The sequence below is a fragment of the Vipera berus genome (assembly GCF_964194415.1).
Source record: "Vipera berus genome assembly, chromosome: 2".
NCBI lineage: Eukaryota > Metazoa > Chordata > Lepidosauria > Squamata > Viperidae > Vipera > Vipera berus.
In genome coordinates, this window is record NC_138203.1 from 109,912,377 (window position 1) to 109,935,117 (window position 22,741).

General features: G+C 41.7%; 2 protein-coding genes across 2 annotated transcripts in view; both read right to left on the bottom strand.

Moving 5' to 3' along the window:
* The window catches only part of TMEM39A (transmembrane protein 39A), a 37,132-nt gene extending 36,563 nt beyond the window's left edge, over nt 1-569 (bottom strand). The window contains exon 1 of the mRNA XM_081318450.1: nt 132-569. The gene's annotated coding sequence lies outside the window, so the exon portion shown is untranslated. The remainder of the gene's footprint in view (nt 1-131) is intronic.
* ALG5 (ALG5 dolichyl-phosphate beta-glucosyltransferase) overlaps nt 1-22,741 on the bottom strand; it is a 49,413-nt gene that overhangs the window by 3,740 nt on the left and 22,932 nt on the right. The window contains exon 8 of the mRNA XM_081318455.1: nt 12,997-13,148. Coding sequence (XP_081174581.1) covers nt 12,997-13,148 — 152 coding nt within the window. The remainder of the gene's footprint in view (nt 1-12,996; nt 13,149-22,741) is intronic.

Below are 22,741 nucleotides of genomic sequence, written 5' to 3' on the forward strand. Positions count from 1 at the left end.
TCAAATACTTTGGTCACCAATAAGAGGTTTCATTGGAAAAGAGACTGATGCTGGGAAAGCAAAAAGAGAAGGGGATGGCAGAGAATAAGTAGTTAAGCAATTTCCAAATGTGATTAGAAAAGTATGCTTACTTTTAATGCCCTTTTAAAGGCACCACAGTTTAAGCCAATAGTTATTCCCTTATCCCCCAGAGCTCAAAATTCAGGAGAGACTGCTGCCTTGTGATGTTCTTGTGATGATCAACTTTCTGGAGCAGTTGAGCATGATCTCTTTTTGTCCAAAGAGGTTCTTTATTCTTTGTCACAGTCTGACTTTGCTTTTCACAGAATTATCTTCAGTCTACCATTTCTTCTTCTGGAAGCCCAATATTGTTGCTACTATTTTCTGATTTTATTCTTCAAGCCTCTTTCAGTATTTTCATTGTTAGAACATTTGGCAACATTTTGCAGGTTTGTAAATCTTTCCTCTATCTAAAAACTTCAGTGTCCCCTGGTATCCAGTTTTTGAAATAATGAAATTGCTTGTTTTGTTTTGTAAAGATAAAAACAAAATCTATTTTCCAACAGAAGCTGTTTTTATAATAAAATCCAAAAATTTATTCCTTAGTTTGTATACAATTTTCTAAAACCAAAATTTTATTTAGCTTTTTGCTGTTTATTTAAGACTCTTAAGTTCTTAAGCTTATGATTAAAATTTTCTTTCATTCAGGATTGAAGGCAGACCCATCCAGTGTTTTCAGACTTGTTGGGCCAAAGCTAAAAGTTTAGAAGTAGTTAATAAGCAATTTCCAAAAGTGAATACAAAGTCAGGTTTGCAAACCTGATGTCATGGTTCCGACTAATGAAACACTTCAAAGAACCTTCAGGCATTGTTTATTTAAAAAAGTCTATAATAATGAGAACAAAGCATCCGCACAGCCCCTTTTTGGACCGAGATGCCCTACGTACAGTCACCCACGCACTCGTTACCTCCCGTATTGATTACTGTAATGCTCTCTACATGGGGCTGCCCTTAAAGACCACCCGGAGGCTTCAGCTGGTGCAGAATGCAGCTGCGCGGGTTGTGATGGGAGCTTCCCGATACTCCCATATTACACCCCTCCTGCGGGAGCTGCATTGGCTACCAGTTGCCCTCCGGGTGAGATTTAAGGTGCTGGTACTTACCTTTAAAGCCCTACATGGCTTAGGTCCGGGATACTTGCAGGACCATCTGCTGCCGGGAACAAATTCCCATCGTCCAGTACGCTCACACAGAGAAGGCCTCCTCAGGGTACCGTCAGCTAGGCAATGTCGGCTGGCGACCCCCAGGGGGAGGGCCTTCTCTGTGGGAGCACCAACCCTATGGAATCAGCTTCCCCCTGAGCTTCGGATAGCCCAAAACCTCCAATCCTTTCGCCGCGGCCTCAAAACACACCTGTTCCACCAAGCTGACCTAGACTGACAGGCATCTTAATTAATTTATATTTAGTATTTTTAATTCATTTTTAAATTCTCTAATTTTTTATTGCACTGATGTTCTCAATTTCATTTATCTTGATTTATGCACTTATTATATGTTTTATTGTGAGCCGCCCTGAGTCCTTCAGGAGATAGGGCGGGATATAAATCCCATCAATAATAATAATAATAATAATGTTCAGATGCCAAAATCTGATTTCCCCTCCCTTCAACACCTAATATCTGGCACAGTTCCCTCTTCCAATTTGCAGTCATAAATCACATTCTCCAATCAGTTTGAAGGGCAAAGCTTCCCTTCTGTTCTATTACTGCCATTTCTTATCTTATTAAAAACAAGCGGGGTAACATTCTCCTCCCCCCAGCTTCATCTAATTTTAAGAGCAAAACAATTTAAAGGAAAAGGCTGCCTCTTATATTGTCAAAGCAAAAACATCCAATGTTTGCAGCGTTGAATCCGCCCTCCCCTTACAAAAAGGATAGGTCCTGTAATGAAAACAAAGCATATGTCAGGGATTATCTCTTGGTTTGTTGGGGTTTCTTTCATGAAACTTTTTGATGAATCGGTCGGCCTTCACATCGCTAGATTTCACCCAAGTAGCTTCAGACAGCGAGTACCCCTTCCATTATATAAGGTACTGCAATTTCCCTTTAAAAATTCTAGAGTCAAGAATACCTTTCACTTCATAGTGTCTCTGACCCGCTACTACGAGGGGCCCAGGTGCCTTCTTAGGGGGAGGTCTTAAGGTGGAGTCCTGAAAAAATTTCAGCAGGCTGCAATGGAAGACAGGGTGAACTCTCCCTAAAAGCCTAGGAAGTTTTAATTCTACTGTGACTGGGTTGATGATCCTTACGATGGGGAAAGGCCCCAAGAATTTCAGTCCTAATTTCTTGCTGGGTAATTTGAGGCATAAATATTTAGTCAACAGATAAACCTTTTCCACAACTTGGAATGTTCTTTGGGGAGCCCTCTTTTTATCAGCCTGTTTTTATAGGTCTTGGAAGTCTTTTTTAACGCCATTTTCATGTTTCTCTAAACTTCTTCCCACCCCCTCACCCATTGATCAAGTGTCTGGGAAGTGGAGGGCACCTGAGGGTATTCAGGTATTGGGCTGAACTCTTTTCCTGTGGCTACTCTGAAAGGCATGTAGCCGGTGCTGCTGTGAACAGAATTATTGTAAGCCACCTCAGCAAAAAGTCTAGTTTGTTTGTAGGAAACATAGCATCTGAGATATTGCTCCACCATTTTGTTAGCGGATTCTGCAGCCCCATTGGTAGCTGGATGAAAAGCAGATGATAAGCTTTGAGATGATCCAATTAATTTAAGAAAACTCCTCCAAAATTTCACTGTGAACTGCACTCCTCTATCCAAAATTATTCGCTTAGGGGGCGTCATGCAGCCAGTAGATATATTTCAGGAACAAATTAGTCAGTCGTTGGGCAGATGGGAGTCCTTTGCAGGCGATCAAATGAGCCTGCTTCGAGAACAGGTCTATCACAGTCTAGATGACAGCATTTCCTCTACTTTCGGGTAGGTCTACAATAAAGTCCATAGCTATTTCTTCCCATGGTTGAGAAGGGTCTGCCACCAGCTGCTGTAATGCAGGGATTTTCCCTGGAATTCTTTTCATGGTGGCACATACGGCACAACTCCTGACATAGCTTTCCACATCTTGTTTTAGCCCTGGCCACCAAAATTGCTGGCAGATAAGGTGGAGTTTTTAAATATCTGAAGTGTCCAGCCTGTTTTACATCATGGCTGTTTTTGAGAGCATTGTGACGGAGGGCTTCAGGCAGATATAGTTCCCCCCCCTTGTATACCAAACCATCCTTGCATGTTAAGGTTTGATTACCTTTGAACCATTGATCGGTGAGGAGCTCTCGTTTTATCTTCTTTGCTCCAGGGTCATCAGGATTAGGGGTTTTGCGAGGTGTGAACTGGGGATAATTGCCTCGTTGACCTCTTCACGTTCGCTTTTGTACTGGGACAATCGGGATAGTTTTTTCCTCCCGGTATGTACTTTAAAGTGAAGTTGAAATGATTAAAGTACTGTGCCCACCGCACTTGTTTTGGGGACAGTTTGCAGGGGGGTCTTCACTGCCTCTATGTTTTTGTGATCTGTCCATACTTCAAATGGCACCTTGCTCTCCTCTAGATAGTGTCGCCAGTTTAACAAGCTCCACCTAATGGCAAAGGCCTCTTTCTCCCAGATTGTCCATCTTCTCTCACTTTCAGTAAATTTTTTGGAGGTGTAGGCGCAGGGTTGTAGGACTCCACTTTTGTTCTTGGGTTCTGCCCCCAAATGTGAGTCCTGCAAAATCTCATCTTCCCACAGCATGCTGTCTGTTACTTCCTCCTCTGAAGTGTCAGTAGCTGCCAGGTCACCGTTTTTGAGCAGTTTCTCTTTTCCCATGATGAATTTTTTTTCCTGAATCTTTGCCAGCTGCTCTCAAGCCTAAAGACAGTGGCTGGAGCTCATGACTCCAGGTAGTTTGAAAAGAAAGTAGATTTTGGAATGATGTCATGGTTCCGACTAAAGAGACAGTTCAAAGAACATTCAGGCATTGTTTATTCAAAAAAGTCTATAATAATGAGAACAAAGCGTTGGCACGGCATGTTGAGATGCCAAAATCTGAATTCCCCTCCTCTCAACACCTAATATCTGGCACAGTTCCCTCCTCCAATTTGCAGCCATAAATCACATTCTCCAATCAGTTTGAAGGGCAAAGCTTCCCTTCCATTCTATCACGTGCCATTTTTTATCTTATTAAAAACAACTGGGGTACCATCTTCTTCCCCCGAGCTTCATCTAATTTTAAGAGAAAAACAATTTAAAGGAAAAGACTGTCTCTTATATTGTCAAAGCAAAAACATCCAATGTTTGCAGCGTTGACACCTGGTGTCTTTTAAAGATCTCCGCTGCTGTTGCAAGCAAGATAGCTAATCTCATCATCTTCCAGAATGCAACTTTGCAGAAAACTGCTATTCTGCAGTCTCCTCACACGAAGCAGTTGTCTGTACCACATGCAGGTGGTCTCTGGTTATCTCCTTATTGATTCTTTGTTCTTTGTCACAGTCACTGGATCTGCTTTTGCAGTTTTTTTTCACAGAGTTCACTACATTTCCCAGAAACCAGGCTTTTAAAACTACTTATGAAGGGTGTTTCTGAGGAAGTGGCCAAATCCTGCTCACTTAAAACAACCAAGTCATTCTGAAGTCTCAAGATAAAATTGAACATGTAAACAACTAAAGACCACACTGGGTTCCAGCAAAGCACTTGCAGTTTGCTGAGGAAAGCAGAACCAGAACTGACATATTTTTGGTCTACTACTTTTCAAAGAGGACATTTTAATTACTATATAATGCTGTAATATTTTAGATAAACTTCTAATTATCCCGTCCTACTAGGTTTGCATGCTAGCTATGCTATCTTTAGTCAAGCCAAACAATTTGATTTCTTAGAGCAGGGCTTTTCAACCTTTTCAGACATTGTACCACTTTTAGGACATGACAATATTTGAGTACCACCAGTGCTTAGCAAGGTGTCAAAAACTTGATGACTAAAAAGGGGGGGGATTTTGGGTTTTATTGATTAGATTCATTTGTTGTTATAGAAATGGCTAGTTTATAATATTATGGAAAAGTAAAAAGTTGAGCTTCGCTGTTAATGCTTCCTTCTACTGCAACAGAGGAAGTCAGATGTCAATGCCTTTTCTCTGTCACTCCCCCCATCTCTTTCAAAGGCCTCTCGCTCAGTCTCTCCCCCACTCACTTTTCCGTCTCTTTCAAAGACCTCTTGCTTGGTCTCTGACTCACTCACTCCTCCATTTCTTTCAAAGGCCTCTCACTCAGTCTCTCCCCCACTCATTTCCCCGTTGCTTCCAGAGGTTGCTTGCTCGCTCGCTCACTCACTGCCCCCTCGCTTTCAAAGGCCACTTGCATGATTGCTCACTCACTCACTGCCATTGCTTCCAAAGGCTGCTTGCTCTCTCTCTCTCATTGCCGTCCCTTCCAAAGGCTGCTTGCTTGTTCACTCACTGCCCTGTCGCTCGGAAAGGCCCCTCTTGCTCTCCTCACTGCTTCACTAACAAAAGCCTCTTCTATTCTCTCTCTTTCTCCATGTTTTTTTTTCTCACTCTCCCACCAAAACATGCTCCTTTTATAGGTAAAGGTAAAGGTTCCCCCGCACATGCGTGCTAGTTGTTTCCAACTCTAGGGGCCGGTGCTCATTTCCGTTTCAAAGCCGAAGAGCCAGCGCTTGTCCGAGGACGTCTCCGTGGTCATGTGGACGACATGACTAGACGCCAAAGGAGCACGGAACACTGTTACCTTCCCACCATAGTGGTCCCTATTTTTCTACTTGCATTTTTTACGTGCTTTCGAACTGCTAGGTTGGCAGAAGCTGGGATGAGTAACAGGCGCTCACTCTGCTACGCGGCACTCGGGATTCGACCCGCCAAACTGCCGATCTTCTGATCGACAAGCTCAGCGTCCTAACCCACTGAGCCACCGCGTCCCTTGCTCCTTTTATAGCTTCTCCTTTTTCTGCCCTCCTCCTCGTTACAGTGCACCGGAAGCTCCAATCAGCATGCAGCTGCATGCGAGCAGATCCTGGGGCTTCTGCCGAGCCCTGCAGCTCCAGCTGATCTCCTTCAAGTCTGAGCAGCACCACTTTGGTAGGTTTCCTCCCCCACTACACTTGGCTATGGGTTGCGTACCACCTGCCAGGTGCTAAAGTACTACCAGTGGTATGCGTACCATTGGTTGAAAAGCCCTGTCTTAGACCACTTGTTCATGCCTGAAAACTCTATTGTCACCACCTAGGATCAATTCAGCTTACTGTGAATATTTTATTACAAAGGCATTATAAGCAGCTCATATGCAGGAGGGGCATTTCTGTTCTGTTCCAGCCTACGACCGGACCTGTTGGAATGGCAGGGACAACCCCTTTTTTATATTCAATAGGCTGGAATTAAGCCAACCAAACCTATTTGCAAAAACTAAACGAAACAGTTCAAAACAGACTTAAACAAATACAGACCGAGACTATATCAGAAGCTCTTCAAACGATTGCCTTCAGCAACCAGCACCTCCCACACATTCCCCTTTTAAACAGCAGTTTCAAGACGTGGCTTCTCTTTGCCTTCTCCCGAGGTGCCTCATTGCTTTTCTTTGTTCACTTCTGCTAGTCTGCCTCCTGCTTCGAGCATCCCTGAACAGAGCCAACTGTGGATCGTCTTCTTCCAATCTTTCAGTCTCACACAGCTGGGTCTGAGGAGGAACAAGACGGGAGGGGCCTGGCTGAGAGCTCTGCGGTGCATCAGAACTTTCCTCTGCAACCAAAGGCTCTCCAAACCCCTCCTTCTCCTCCTCTTCAGAATTGTCCAACTCAGCTGCCGAAACCACAGGCTGACGCTGAATCACAACAATTTCACAGGTTTGGTAGTGAAGGAGCTCAAATATGCAATTTTCACTAGAGTCTACACTAAACAAAAAAAGATGGAAAACATAGAAGGGCTGCTTCTCTTTTGGACACAGAGGAGGCTACTACTCTGGTAGAGACAAGTGTCCATCCTAAGCCTGTAGTAAAAGAAGGCAGTCAGAACAGTCAGAAAAAGGGCTACGGCCAGATACTCAGGTCAGTATCATATCTGAAAAGTGGAGGCAACAGCGAGAAGAAAGGTTTTGGTTAATTAAAAAAGAGGAAGAACAGATCTGGAGGGAGACAGAGAAGAAGATATCAACATATTAAATTAGCCATGGAAGAAAATACAAAAGCTTATTTTGCTACATTTGAAAGAGCACCCAGTTTAACAGGAAAAGTTCTAAGGTAAGGGCTTTATATATAGCAGACTTCCAGCTAGGGAAGTAACTGATTACTATGTTAAAGAAAAAGGTAATCCTATACCAATACTATGTACCTGTCTTATATTGAGGCAGTTTAGGAGCTACATTTATGACTACAGGGACCATATTTTCCTGAGGAAAATATAAAAAAACCTAAAAAGAAACATATCTGAAAAAGGTCCATAAACATAAAAAATGCAATTGTTTATAACTCTGCTGTACAAAGGAAAATTTAAGAGCAAAACCAAGAAAAACGCATATTTTTATTTTTATTTTCTTTTTAGGAACTGCAGAGAACTCAAGAGTTAACAGAATGATTTGACCATTACAGGCAACATCTGATGGTTATTCTCTCTCAATTCCTGGTAATAATGCCACTATCCAAAGAAAAAAATTAAGTCTAGTATATGACTATTGATATAAATTAGGCTTTTAACAACTTGAGTTAAGTCCATGGTTGCCATGAAGTCCCAGGTGTCTATGCCCATGGAAGACAAATGCCAATTCAGCCAGAGCTTCAAGCAGCTCAAGTGGGGAGGCAAGGAGGTTAGTATAGTCGCAGCAATCCCATTTGGCTCCCCGACTCACAAGCAGCTATATAAAAACCACTGGTGTCTCTTATGGCCATTCCATTCATACATGAATTTACATTATATAGAATCAGAATCATAGTGCTGGAAAGGACCTTGGAGATTTTCCAGTTCAATCCCCTGTCCAAAGCAGTAGATCTTATACTATCCTGAAGAAATGGATGTCCAATATTTTCTTGAAAACCTCCAGTGATGGAGCACCTACAAGTCCAGGAAGAGAGCTGTTCCATTGTTTTAGATCTCTCTTTAACAAGCTTAGATCTCTCTTTAACAAGCTTCCACTCACTGTTTCTTGTCCTGTCCTCAGGTGCTTTAGAGCAGGGCTTTTCAACCAGTGCTACGCGTACTACCAGTGGTACTTTAGCACCTGGCAGGTGGTACGCGACCCCTAGTCAAGTGTAGCTGGGGAGGGAACCAGCTAAAGCGGCGCCACACAGACCTGGAGATCAGCTGGAGCTGCAGAGCTTGGCAGAAACCCCAGGATCGGCTCACGTGGCGACATAGTAATTGGAGCTTCCGGCACACCCAGAAGAGAAGAGGAGGAGGGTGGAGAGAAGAGAGAAGAGAAGGGTAAGTGAGCAGCGTGTTTTTGGAAGGGCGAGCGAGCAAGCGGCATGTTTTCAGAAGGGCAAGCAAGCGAGCGGTGTGTTTTCAGAAGGGCAAGTGAGCAAGCAGCGTGTTTTTGGAGGGGCGAGCGAGCAAGCAGTGTGTTTTCGAAAGGGTGAGTGAGCGAGCTGGGCAGGAGCCCTAGGATCGGCATGCATTTCTACAGGGCTATGGGGGCTCAGCAGAAGCACCAGGATCAGTGTGCACAGTTCCAGCTGATTTGTGCTTCTGCTGAGCCTCCCAGAAGCGCTGATCAGCTTGAGCCCAGCACTGATCCTGGCACTTCTGCTGAGCTACCCAGAAGTGCCAATCAGCTGGAGCCCGGTGCTGATTCTGACACTTCTGCTGAGCCCTGACAGCCCTGCAGTAGTGTGGATCAGCTGTCAGGGCTCAGCAAGTGCCAGGATCAGCACAGGCAGGTAGGCAGGAAGGAAAGAAGATGGGAATGAGAAGGAAGAAAGGAAGTAAGGAAGGAAGGAAGGAAGGAAGGAAATAAGGAGATGGGAATGAGAAGGAGGGAGGCAGGGTGAGAGGGAAAAAGGAAGGAAACACCACCCCCCACCGCCAGCATGGTAAACCACAATGCTAATGCGGCCCTCAATGAAATTGAGTTTGACATCCTTGATATAAAAGGTTGTTAAGTGAATCTGGTTTCCCCATTGATTTTGCTTGTCAAAAGGTTGCAAAGGGGGATCACATGACCCTGGGATACTGTGATCATCATAAATATGAATCAGTTGCCAAGCATCAGAATGTAAATCATATGACCCTGGGAATGCTGACATGGTCATAAGTGTGAAAAATGGTCATAAGTCACTTTTTTCTGTGCCGTTGAAACTTTGAACAGTCACTAAGTGAACTGTTGTAATTCGAGGACTACTTGTACTTTATCATTTTTTTTTGGTCATCAACTTTTTGACATCTTGCTAGGTGACTGGTAGTACTTGGATATTGCCATAACCTAAAAGTGGTACAATGGGTGAAAAGGTTGAAAAGCCCAACTTTGGAAAATAGGTCTACCTCCTCTTCTCTGTGACAGCTCCTCAAATACTGGAAGACAGTATTTATCAAAAAAATAAAAAAATCATGTCATCCCTAATTCTTCTCTTTCAGAAATACCTATTTCCCTTAGCTATTCATCATATGGTTTAGCCTCCAGACCTCTTATTATCTTGTTGCTCTTCTCTATACTTTTTCCAGGGTCTCAGCATCTTTTTTGAATCATGGAGTCCAGAACTAGATGCAGTATTCCAAGTGTGGCCTCACTACTGAAGTACAGAATGGTACTGTCACTTCTTGTGATCTTGGTGCAGCCTAGGACTGTATTAGCATTTTTGGCAGCTGCAGCATACTGCCGGCTCATATTTAAGTGATAGTCCACTAAGACTCCTACATCCCTCTCAGAGGTATTACTTTTGAGCCAAGTACCACCTATTCTCTACTTGGGCTTTTAGTTTTTCCTGCCTCAGTGCAGAATCTTACTTTACTCACCACTGAAATGCATCTTTATTCAATGGTCAAGTCTGTCAAGATCCTTCTGAATCTTGAGTCTATTTTCTAAAGTTGTTGGCAATTCTCCCCTGCTTGATGTCATTTGCATACTAGTAGAGCTTCCCTTCTATTCCTTCATCCTGATCATTTATGAAGATGAAGAGCACTGGGGCCAAGCCAGAGCCTTGAGGTACTCCACTGCATGTTTATTTATTTATTTATTTATTTTTGGGACTTATATGCCGCCCTATCTCCCAAGGGACTCAGGGCGGCTTACAACAATAAAAACAACAATACAAAAATTAAAAAACGAATTAAATAACAGCCCCAAAATAAATTAACTACAATTAAAAATTAAAACATATTTAAAAACCCATCATCAATCCAGGTCAGCCTGATGGAAGAGAAAAGTTTTGAGGTCGCGGCGAAAGGACCGGAGGTCCGGGGCCATCCGAAGCTCAAGGGGAAGCTGGTTCCAAAGGGCTGGTGCTCCCACAGAGAAGGCCCTCCCCCTGGGGGTTGCCAGCCAACATTGTCTGGCCGACGGCACCCTGAGGAGGCCCTCTCTGTGTGAGCGCACTGGGCGATGGAAAGTCGTCCCCGGTAGCAGACGGTCCTGCAAATATGTTCTCGCTATCCAGATATAATTCCATTGAAGAATACACGCCAAGTGTGGTTGGTCAGTCAATTGTGAATCTATTTGGTGGTAGTACTGTCTATTCCACATTGTTCTCTCTTATCAAGAAATAGACTGTGGTCTACTTTGTCAAATGTCTTATTGAAGTCCAAGTAAGCTATATCCACAGCATTCTCTTGATCCATTAATTTAGTCACTTTATCAAAGAAGGCAAATAAGGTTTGCCTGGTATGAACCATTTTTAAAAAACCATGCTGGCTTGTTTGATTGCCTTGTTCATTTCTAAGTGCTCACAAATCCATTGCTTATCTTTTTAAGGATTTTCCCAGGTATTTATGTCAGATTGATTCATCTATACTTTCCAAGATCCACTTTTTTCCATTTTTTGTAGACTGGAACCACATCAACTCTTTTCCAGTCCTCTGGTACTTCTCCCATGCTCCAGGAGCTCTGAAAGATGATGTTCATTGGTTCGGGGGATCACATCTGCCCTCTCCTTCAGTGCTCTGGAAAGTAAACCTTCTAGTCCTCTAAAGTGGAAAGGTGTTATTCTATCAATTTTTTACCTATTTGTATCAGCGTTCCTATTCTGTCTCCTACTATGCTGGTTTTAATAGATTGGAAAGTTTTTTCCTTTTTGTGTAAAGACACATGCAAAGAAGGAATTAAGTAATTCCACTTTTTTCCTGTTGTCCTTCAGCTTCTAGCCATTTTTTCCCAATAGTGGAACAAGCCTTGGTGGAGCAGTGGGCTAATGCCTCCTTAAGTAACACCAGCTCCTGCAATTAGTGCAGGTTCGCATCCCACCAGGCTCAAGGTTGACTCAGCCTTCCATCCTTCCGAGGTAGGTAAAATGAGGACCCAGATTGTTGGGGGCAATTAAGCTGACTTTGTAATAATGCCGCTTGGGGTGTGTGTGAAAGCCCTAATAAGCAGGCATATACATAGAATGAAGGCTACTGCTAAGCTTGTAAGCCGCCCTGAGTCTTCGGAGAAGGGCGGGATATAAATGGAATTAAAAAATAATAATTGACTTCTTATTCCTTACATATTAAAACTTTTTTGTTATTTTTGGCATTTGTTGCAAGTCTTAATTTATTCTAAGCCTTATCCTTTTTGACTCCCTCCCTGCAGATACAGGCTATTTGCTGGTATTCTGTTTTAGTTATGTGTCCATGTTTCCATTTTACATCTCCTTGTTTTCTCAGTTTATCTGAGAGCTCTTTATGCATCCATACTGGTCTCATCTGGTGCCTTTTGTTTTATTTTCTCTATGGTATTGTTTTTGTTGGAGTCTTTATTTCATTTTTCAAAGTTTTCCATGTTTTTCTTTTTAGGATTTCCATCCATGGAATCCTTCCTAATCTCTGTCTTAGTTTGCTGAAATCAGCTCTCTTAAAATGTAAAATACTAGTCTGACTTCGTTCAGTCACTTATACTTGCATTATGCTGAATTCTAATATGACATGATCATTCTCCTCCAAGTTCCTTCTATTTCCACTCCCTTAAAGCATTTGATTCCTGTTAGGATTATGTCCAGTATAGCTGACCCTCTAGTTCCACTTCCACCTTTTGGGTGACAAAGATGTCAACTATGCAGTCAGAAACTTGTTTGATCTCCCACTTGTTTCCCAGCTGATGTCAGGGTAGTTAAAGTCTCCCATTACGGCAGTGTTGTTGTTTCCTGCATACTTTGGCTAACTGATTAGCAAAAAAAATCATCTATTTCCTCCAGTGCAAATATATATGTAAAACAATTTTTCAAAAGGGGCACCCTTTTTCTATTGTTTTTTTCTGCTGATTAAATAAATAGTATTTTTTTAAAAAAAACTAGATTTGCACTTTATTGGGACAGGAATACACCCTTTTACTAATCTAAATAGTTCCCTAGAGCAGGCCTGTATAACATAATGTCTGTGGCACGTTTGGAAGTCAAGTCCACTGCTGCTAAGCATCACTGCCACAAGAAAAGAAATGTCAATGCCTAGCTCTTTGTAGTCATCTCCCCTCTAAAAGACATGCTGCTTAGCACCTCCAAGCCTCACTGACTGCTGCCATCAAAAGACCTAGCAGCTACTCCATTGCAGCCCACTATTATTTTTAATTTATCAGTGTGGCCCTTAAATGCATTATATTGGTCTGTCCTAGAGATTAAAAGTAACTCTTCTAATTTTGATAAAAGCATAAAGAGCTAACTTCATAAATTGAAAATAAGAAGCCCCACTGAATATACAAAAGTCTTTGCAAATGCCTGAAAGCTCTTACATTCTAGTCATAAAATTATTTAGCATATATATGTACATACTGGATTATGCATCATAATCTTGCACACATCACCAGTTTCCAATTAACTGAAAGAAATATACCAACCAACGTTCTATATGAAGAGCTGAAAATGTCCGAGAAGCAGCCTCCCGGGTCAAGAGTTTAAAACCACATTGCGTGTCTCTGATATCCTTAACACAAAGGAACCTGACTAGAAAGTGGAATCCATGCATTAGAAACGTTCGGAAGTATGAACGCTGCAAACAAAATACACAAAGTATTAGGTCTGAAATAAAGAAAACATTTAAATGCATTCCAGAACTTTTTTGTTTCCATAATCACCTTACCATAATAAGCTTACCATGATCATCTCACCAGAACTACATATAAACTACATTCTCTGTGACAAGTATAAGAAGAAAAAAATAAGAATTTTTTACAAAACAAATATACAGAAGTGCAAGAATAGCTAGAGCAGCACTTATATTTATATGTCAGCAGTGATACGAATGTACCATCACAAACTCTGAAGCACCTTTCTTTCTTTGAATTTATAGCAGCACCCAGTCCTATTGAACACTTCACGTTCAACATATGTCTAGATTTATACTTGAACAAGCAATCGGCATTTCAAATAAAATGTGAAATATTGTATTTATAACCCTGCTTTTGCAATGTGGTTATCTTGAACTAAATGGTCTGAGATACTATTCAATAATGCAGAAAATACACAATCAATAATATGTTTAAACCATAAGAATTTAAATTGTTTACTACTAAGTTACTAGGCCTCTCACACCCGAGGCACATTTTGCTCTGCTCAATGATCAAATCTGGGAGTGTCATGGTTCCGATAGATGAAACCAGTAAAAGAACTTCAAGGAAAGAATTCTTCCTTAAAGAACATTTTATTCAGAAACAAAATATCAGCACTTACATAGCTGAACCCAAAACTGAGATTCCCTCCCCTCAGATACAAAGTAACAAGATGCAATTCCCATCCCACTAACGCTGTCATAAATCATATTCCCCAATTAACACAAGACACAGGCTTTTCTCACTGGGCCAAAATATTATCAGACCATGTCCTTGAGTTCCCACACTTCTATATTGTTATGGCTAGCTAAACCCTCAAGCATTCATTCCATTCCCCCACTTCTACATCTGAACTATAAAAGAATAGAAAATTTCTGATTCCGAAGGAAGATCAGGACGTCACTCAAGTAAGAAATTATAGACCAATATCACTTTTGAATACGGACTACAAGATATTTGCTAAAGTTTTAGCTAACAGATTGATGAGGGTTCTGCAACACATAATTCATGGGGACCAAACTGGGTTTATTAGTGGTAGACAAATGAAAAATAATGTGAGGCATATAGTAGACTTGTTGGAATTTTTGGAAAGGAACAACCAGATCCCTGTGGCGCTGATCTTTTTAGACGCCGAAAAAGCCTTTGATCAACTGGATTGGCAATTTTTGATGAAAGTTTTAGACAAAATGAATTTTGGGGATAAATTCTTACAACCAATTAGGGCATTATATCAAAAACAAACTGCCCGAATAATAGTAAATAATAGTTTGACTGAAGTATGTAATATTGAAAAGGGCACAAGACAAGGGTGTCCATTATCACCTTTATTATTTATTTTAACATTGGAGATATTATTGATTAAAATACGGAATTCGGAAAAAATTAAGGGAATCCAAATTAGAGATCAGGATTATAGACTGAGGGCGTTTGCAGACGATCTGGTTGTTACGGTGACCCAGCCAAAAAATTCTGTTGTGGACCTGATGGAGATAATAATGCAATATGGAAAGGTTTCTGGATTTAAGGTTAATATACAAAAAACTAAAATATTAGCCAAAAATATGACAGTATCGCAAAAAGCCCTTCTAGAAGGGTTACGGTAACTGGATTTGAGATTGTTAAAAGGGTTAAATATTTGGGGGTGTATTTGTCACCCTCAAATGCAAAGTTATATAAAAATAATTATGAAAAGTTATGGGGAAAAAATCAAAAAGAATTGGAGAGTTGGGAAAAATTGCAATTGTCTCTACTGGGAAGAATTGCAGCAGTGAAAATGAATGTTTTGCCTAAGTTTTTATTCTTATTTCAAATGACACCTATTCTTAAAAAAGACTCAAATTTGGAGGAATGGCAAAAGGGTATCAATAAATTTGTATGGGCAGGGAAAAGGCCACGAGTTAAATTTAAGATTATGCAGGATACGCGTGAAAGAGGTGGTCTTAAAATGCCCAACTTTAAATTATATTATGAAGCTGCTGTGTTGTCAGCGATAAGTGATTGGATTAATTTAACACAAGGGAGATTATTAAATCTTGAGGGCCACGACTTGTTATTTGGCTGGCATGCATATTTATTGTATGATAAGAAGGTAGATAATGTGTTTAAAGTGCATATTTTAAGACAGGCATTGCTGAGAGTTTGGAAAAAGTATAGACACAAGCTAAACTACAAGATACCTTTATGGGCAATACCGAAACACGCAATAGAAAACATAAATGTTGGGTTCAAACATGATGCGACTACATACAAGGAACTTTTAAGTCTGGAGAGGAACGTATGGTGTTTGAAGCCGTACAATTTTTTACGAGAAGAAAAGATTGTTCAAACCTGGTTTCAATATGGTCAATTACGGGCCAGGTGGAAAGACCAGAAAATTGGTTTCTCAATGACTGATGAAAATCTGGTAAAGCAAATTAGAAATCAGGGTCCAGCACATATCAAACGGATATATCTTGCATTGATAGAAATTGACTCAGAAACAGAACTTGTTAAAGATTGTATGATAAAGTGGGCTCAGAATATTCAAGAAGTTATTACAATGGACACTTGGGAAAAGATTTGGGTGAGGAACGTAAAATTTACGCAAGCTCAAAATTTAAGAGAGAACTTTTACAAAATGTTTTATAGGTGGCATTTAGATCCTAAAAAGCTTGCAAGTATGTATCCGAACTATCAACCTAAATGTTGGAGATGTGGTGGCGAAGATGCAACGTACTTTCATATATGGTGGACCTGTAAAAAGGTTAAAGCTTTTTGGATTAAAATCTGGTGGAATATGCAGAAGATATTCAAGCAAAGGATAAAGTTTTGTTTGCAATTGTTTTTATTGGGTATAATTACGGATACTACTGTTGTGGACACTAAGTTGATGTTGAACTCTATTACGGCAGCAAGACTTTTAGTAGGTCAATATTGGAAGAAGGAGGAACTGCCGACTATAGAAGAATGGACTCTAAAAGTTTCTGACCTGGCGGAAATGGCAAAGATTTCGGCTTATTTGAAAGACCATTCGCAACAACGTTATATTATGGAGTGGGAAAAGTGGATTGATTACATCCAGAACAAATATGGGACTAAAAAGTTTCATTTAGCATTTGTATAAGTTTTGATGTGATATTAGTATTGCTTGTAGTCATTTTATATGAGCTAGAGTGCGATAGATTTAATAGTTTATTGTTAACATATGGTTGTTTATGATTGTTTTTACCTTAATACCTTGTATTTAGCTCTGGGAAGTCGGGGAGGGGGGAAGGGGTGGGGGGAGGGATAGGGAGGGTTAGGAAGGGTTGGGGGGAGGGAGGGGGGAGGGATTGATAAAGATAAAATGTATTGTAAAACTTTTCAATAAAAAAAAGCAAAAATAAAAATGGCTGCTGATTCTGTTGTCAGAGCAACATTGTCATAGCAGGGGTGGGGGTCATTAAGTGTGGCAATCACATGGGTGCCTTGCTTACTGACCATCCCAACCAAATGTAAGGTACAGAATAGGGGTACCTGGCTCAACAGCAGTAATGGTGAAAGAGATCTAAGAGTCCTCATGGACAATGCCTTGAGCATGAGCCAATAGGGTGTTGCAGCTGCCAAAACCCCAGTGCAGTCCTAGGCTACATCAACAGATGGATCACGTGAAGTGTTAGTACAAGGCTATATACTGCCTTGATAAGACCACACTTGAAATACTGCATCCAGTTTTAGTCACGATAAAGAAAAAGATGTTGAGACTCTAGAAAATGTGCAGATAACAATAGCAAAGATGATTAGCAAACTGGAGGCCAAACCATACAATGAATGATTGCAGGAAGTGGCTTATGTCTAAGTCTAAGGAAGAGAAATACTAGGAGTAACATGATAGCAGTTTCCCAATATCTGAGGGGCTTTCACAGAGGTCAACCTATTCCCCAAAGCACCCGAAGGCAGGACAAGATGTAACAGATGGAAGCTTAACAAAAAGAGATCCAACCTAGAATTTCCTTTCAGTGAGAACAATTAATCAGTGGAGGTTTTAAGAAGAGATCTGTCATTTGTCCAGAATGATATAGATCACGGGTCAGCAACCCGCAGCTCCAGAGCCACATGTGGCTCCCAGTCCTCCGCCATGTGCAGTCCCCCCCCCAAAAAAAGTGGGACTAAAAAAGTTCAACCAATCAATTCAAGCTTCTCACGGGAAAAAAAAAACCTTGCGAAGTTTGAATTGATTGGTTGAACTTCTTTGGTTTGTGAGACTGCCCACAGACCTGTTTGCTTCTTCAGACTGCACGTGGCGGCAGCAAAGAGACGGGAGGACTGGAAAGGTGAGTGGGCCGTTTTTCTTCCCTGCCCAGTGGGTCTCACCTCGCCCTGCTCCGCCGCTGCAAGTATTACATGGCTAAGGAGCCACAGGTGGTGGCGGCACATCTTGGGGTGCCCTAGGCCCGCCTCTTCCCTGCCCGGTGGGTCTCGCCCTGCTCTGCCGCTGCCTCAGCTAGCCTGGGGGGGGCACTGGGGGTCTCAGGAAACTTCTCTTGGCCCCAATCTTTTGGCCATCCCGTGGGCAGCAGATCTCCGCGACCTCTTCCGAGAGATTCCCCTGCGGTGCCTTCCCGGCCCGCTGACCTCGCTTACTTGCAGGCTTGGCTTGCTGAAGGATTTCCTAAAGAAGGAGGTGCAAGCTCTGAAGAAAAACTCCTCGCACTCCGATTCTTCTCAAAGAAAGTGCCAGAGAGGGACTTTCATTACTTCAGAGATGTTGTTTTTATTCGGGAATTAAATTTCACATATGTTTGGCGATGTTCACGCCCAAGCAGGACACGTGTGCGGTACTGTAATCAAAGCCATGTGAGGAGCCGAGCTTAGCGAAAGCACCTTCAATGCCTTTTCCTCCGCCTGAGAAGCAAAATAAAGGGCAGCCGGGCACCCAGGGCTTGCACTTATGCTCAGATGTATGCTTGGAACCCATGCGCTCCATCTCTAGTTGCGGCGTCCCCAGCTCTACTTGGGTGGGCTCTTTATTGCTCGGTCTGCCCGCCTTGCAGTAACCCAACCTTTCCTCTCACCCCATTACTACCCTTCTCCCCCCCGCACTCGGTTGGCCTTGGAGCCGCTGCTGGGCAATGCCGTTCGTGCAGTACCGAAAGGTCGTGATCCTGGGATACCACTAGGTCTGTGAGTGTCGCTCTTCCCTGCCTGGCTGGTCTCCCCTCGCCCTGCTCCGCCACCACCTCTGCTAACCTGGGGGGATCACTGGGGGTCTCAGAAGTTTCCCCTCTCGGCCCCCGCCTTTTGGCCGTCCCGCAGGTGGTGGATCTCCGGGGCCTCTTCCGAGAGATTCTCCCGAGGCGGCTCCAAGGCCAACCAAGAGTGGGGGAAGGGTAGAGGTGGGGGGGGACAGGAAAAGGTGGGTTACCGCAAGGCGGGCAGGCCGAGCGAGCTGGGGATACCGCAACTACAAATGGAGTGCATAGGTTCCAAACATACAATTGAGTGTAAGTGCGCGCCCTGGGCGCCTGGCCGCCCTTTATTTTGCTTCTTGGGCAGAGGAAAAGGCACCAGAGGTGCTTTCCCTAAAGTTGGCTCCTCGCATAGCTTCGATTATGGTACTGTGCACACGTGTCCTGCTTGGGCATGAACATCGCTGAACGTATGTGAAATTTAATTCCCGAATAAAAACATCTCTAAAGTAATGAAAGTCCCTCTCTGGGAAGAATTGGAGTGCAAGGAGTTTTTCTTCATAGTTCGCACCTCCTTCTGCCGTTCGTGTCCATTATCCCCTCTGTTATTCACCTTTAACTTGGAAGTTTTAAATAATTAGACAAGATACAGGAATTAAAGGGTTGGGGATAAAGGGTGAAACATATAAATTATAAGCATTTGCTCACGATTTAGTATTTATGTTGGAAGAACCCCTGGAGATGATTCCTAAATTGTGGGGAAAGATAGAACAGTATGGAGAAATAGTGGGATTAAAAATAAATAAAGAAAAAAACTAAGATAATAGTAAAGAATCTTACAGATAAGCAAAAAAAAACGATTGTCAGAATCAATAGAGGTACAGATAGTGAAAAAGGTTAAATATTTGGGTATATATTTATCAGCCAAATGCTCAACAATAAAAGAAGACAACTATATAAGGCTATTGAAAGAAATAAAATTAGACTTGGAAAAGTGGAAGAATTTGCAACTGTCAATACTAGGAAGAATTGCCACAGTTAAAATGAATATAATGCCAAAGATTTTATTTTTATTTCAAACAATTCCGATAAAACTTGAGAAAAAATTCTTCCAAGATTTAAATTCATTAATTTTGAAGTTTGTTTGGCAAGGAAAGAAAGCTAGAATAAAGATGAAAACATTGCAAGATGCTAAGGAAAATGGAGGTTTTGGGCTACCTGAGTGGGCTTTGTACTATCAAGCATCTGTATTAACATGGGTGAAAGAATGGATAACACTCAGGAATAAAAGGTTGTTATATAAAATATAATAAATTTATAAAAATATAATAAATAAATAAATAAATAAATAAATATTTGGAGGGATATGACTTACAATTGGAGTGGCATGCTTTTTTGTGGTACGGCAAAAATAAAATTCATAAGTATTTCCAAAATCACTATATTAGAAATGCTTTAATAACAGTATGGGGGAAAAATTAAAACTAAAATATATGTAAAAATTCCAGGGTGCTATCAACGATGGAAGGTTTCTCACATCCAAATTTGGTAGACTTTGAAAAAATTTGGACATATAGATATATTCTAAATACTGATGGGACATTAAAATCAAAACAAGAACTGAAAAATCAGGGTATCAACCTGTCATGGTAGGCACAGTTACAAATGCAAAATAGATATGAAAAAGATGTGAAATTGTATGGGTTTTATAAAGAACAAACTGTATTTGATAAAATATTGTTAACCTCTAATGAGAAACTAATTAAGAAAATGTATAATTTTTTGTTAATTTTGGAGATGGAAAGTGAAAAAACTAAAGAAACAATGACAAGGTGGTCAAAAAACTTTGGTTACAATATAGAACTAGGAAAATGGCAAAAATTATGGGAGAGAAATTATAAATTGACAATGTCAACTTCGTATAAAGAAAATCTATATAAAATGTTTTATAGATGGCACTTGTCACCAGCAAGATTAACAAAAATGTTTAAAAATATGTCAGATAAATGTTGGAAATGTAAACATAATTCAGGCACGTATTATCATATCTGGTGGACATGTGGTAAAGCAAAGGCTTATTGGAAAAAAATACATGCTTGGTTAGAAAAAATGTTGGGAGAACATGTAGTATTTAATCCTGAACTTTTTCTATTAGGTATAATACCAGAAAAGATTAATAAACAAAGTTTATATTTGGTTCTACACATTACAACAGCAGCAAGAATAACCTTTGCGCAATACTGGAAAAATGAAGGAATACCACCAGAGGAAGAAGTAATTAAAAAAATATTGGAATGCGCAGAGATGGACAGATTAACTATAAGATTGAAAGATAAAGAAAAAACAGAATACTACCAAACCTGGGAGTCATTCTACAAATGGCTAGAGGAAAAGATTAGGACTTGACTATGTATTAGCGCTTTTGAACCCAGACTGCACATGGGTTGAAAAACTAACCTATGTATGTAAGGAAAAAAGAACTAAAAATGTCTAAAAAAAGGCATTGGAGGTGCTTTCGCTAAGTTTGGCTCCTTGCGTGGCTTCGATTACGGTACCACGCACCACGTCCTGCTTGGGCATGAACATTGCCGAGCGCATGTGAAATTTAATTCCCAAATAAAAACATCTCTGAAGTAATGAAAGTCCCTCTCTGGGACTTTTTCTGGAAAGAATTGGAGTGTGAGGAGTTTTTCTTCACAGCTCGCACCTCCTTCTGCTGTTTGTGCACTACTGAAACATCGTGATCCTGGGATACCGCTTGGTTGGTGAGGGGTGCTCTGCCCGGCCGGAGGAAAGCGGAGGGGGCTGTCTGCAGGAGGCATCACATGGCAAGAGTGCCGGGTGGCTGCTCTGCTGCGAGCGATGCCCCATGGGCGGGAGTTGGAAGTTCGGTGGGGAACAAAGGGAGCGCTATGGAAAAGGGAGCCAAGCAGGCTGGGCACGTGCCAAAGCGATGGCTGGGAGGACAGCAGCAAAAAGGGGACAGAGGGAGGGGCAGTGGGTTTGCACCGTTCCTGAGCGGACCAAGTCTGGAGGGCAACTCACGAGGCGTCTGAGGGCTGCGGGTGTTGCCTGGCGGAGAGGCAGAGGCGGTGGGAGTTTGCAGGCGGAGGGGAGGCGGGTGAGCGCCAGAACGCCAGGGACATTCCCACCTTGGTTGCCCAAGTTGCTGGGTGGTGGCAGGTGTGAAACAGCAAGTGGTCGTGTGTGGGAAGTCACAGAAGATGCTAATCTGGATGAAGCGACTTTGGAGCGGTCTTATGTAGTGTTGAGCTGCAGAGAGCGCTGGAGGGGGGGGCAGGGCCAGTGCATGTCTCGCCTTAGGCTCCACTCTTCAATCAAGCCCATTGTTCTGTGCATGCACGTGCGCACTTTGCAGGTCCCAGTTTTTCTTTTGCGAGGGAACCAATTCTAAGTAGCTCTTTCCAAGGTTCCTTCCAACTCTGTTATTTTGTTAATTTTACTTGTGATAGGCCTCATTGCAGTCACAACTGAAGAACTATCTGAAATCAGTTGTTAGAGATACAAGTCAGGACTAGAACATTAACTAATTGGTTAACTAACATTAACCTATCCCCGTGGTGGCGAACTTATGGCATGCGTGCCACAGGTGGCACACAGAGCCCTCTCTGTGGGCACGTGCGCTTGTTGCCCCAGTCCTAGGCCTTCAGCTGGGTTTTATAAAACCTTTTCGCTTTAGGCCTCCACCGCCATGTGCAAAAAAAAAAGTTTCAATCAATCAATTTCAACTTCCGGTGGGAAAAAAAAGATCTCGCAAAGTTGGAATTGATTGATTGAACTTTTTAGTCCCACCCAGTCTGCTGTTACCACTGCAGCCACGCCCACCAATGGGCCACACCCATGCAATGGGCCATGCCCACCTAGCACCCAATGATACATAACTGGGTTTTGGGTTGCAATTTGGGCACTCGGTGTCTAAAAGGTTTGCCATCACTGACCTATCCTATCACTCCATTTTGTAATGAAATCTACGTTCAATATTCCTGAACTGACTTCTTTTACTATATCTCTTGTAATCTTCTGATATCAGGTATTGTAAATTTTTTGTGTATGGGAATCAACAAAAACAAATACCATAAAAATGGAAAGATAAAACTGTACCTAATATGCAATAATGATCTACTGATATCTATTGTTTGTTAACATTTGGGGTTTTTTCAACAAAGGGCAAGGAAAAGATGTGGAGGGCTTACACAATATTGTTAATACTGTTGTATATATACTTTTTATTCTCTTAATTAGTTTGATCTAATAAACATGCTTTAAAATAACTCTTAAATTTAGAGACTACAAAACAGAGACTTTGATAATTATGTTAGAAATACTCAATAGTGTATTTCTGTTAGTTATTTAGATTGGCTGTATAT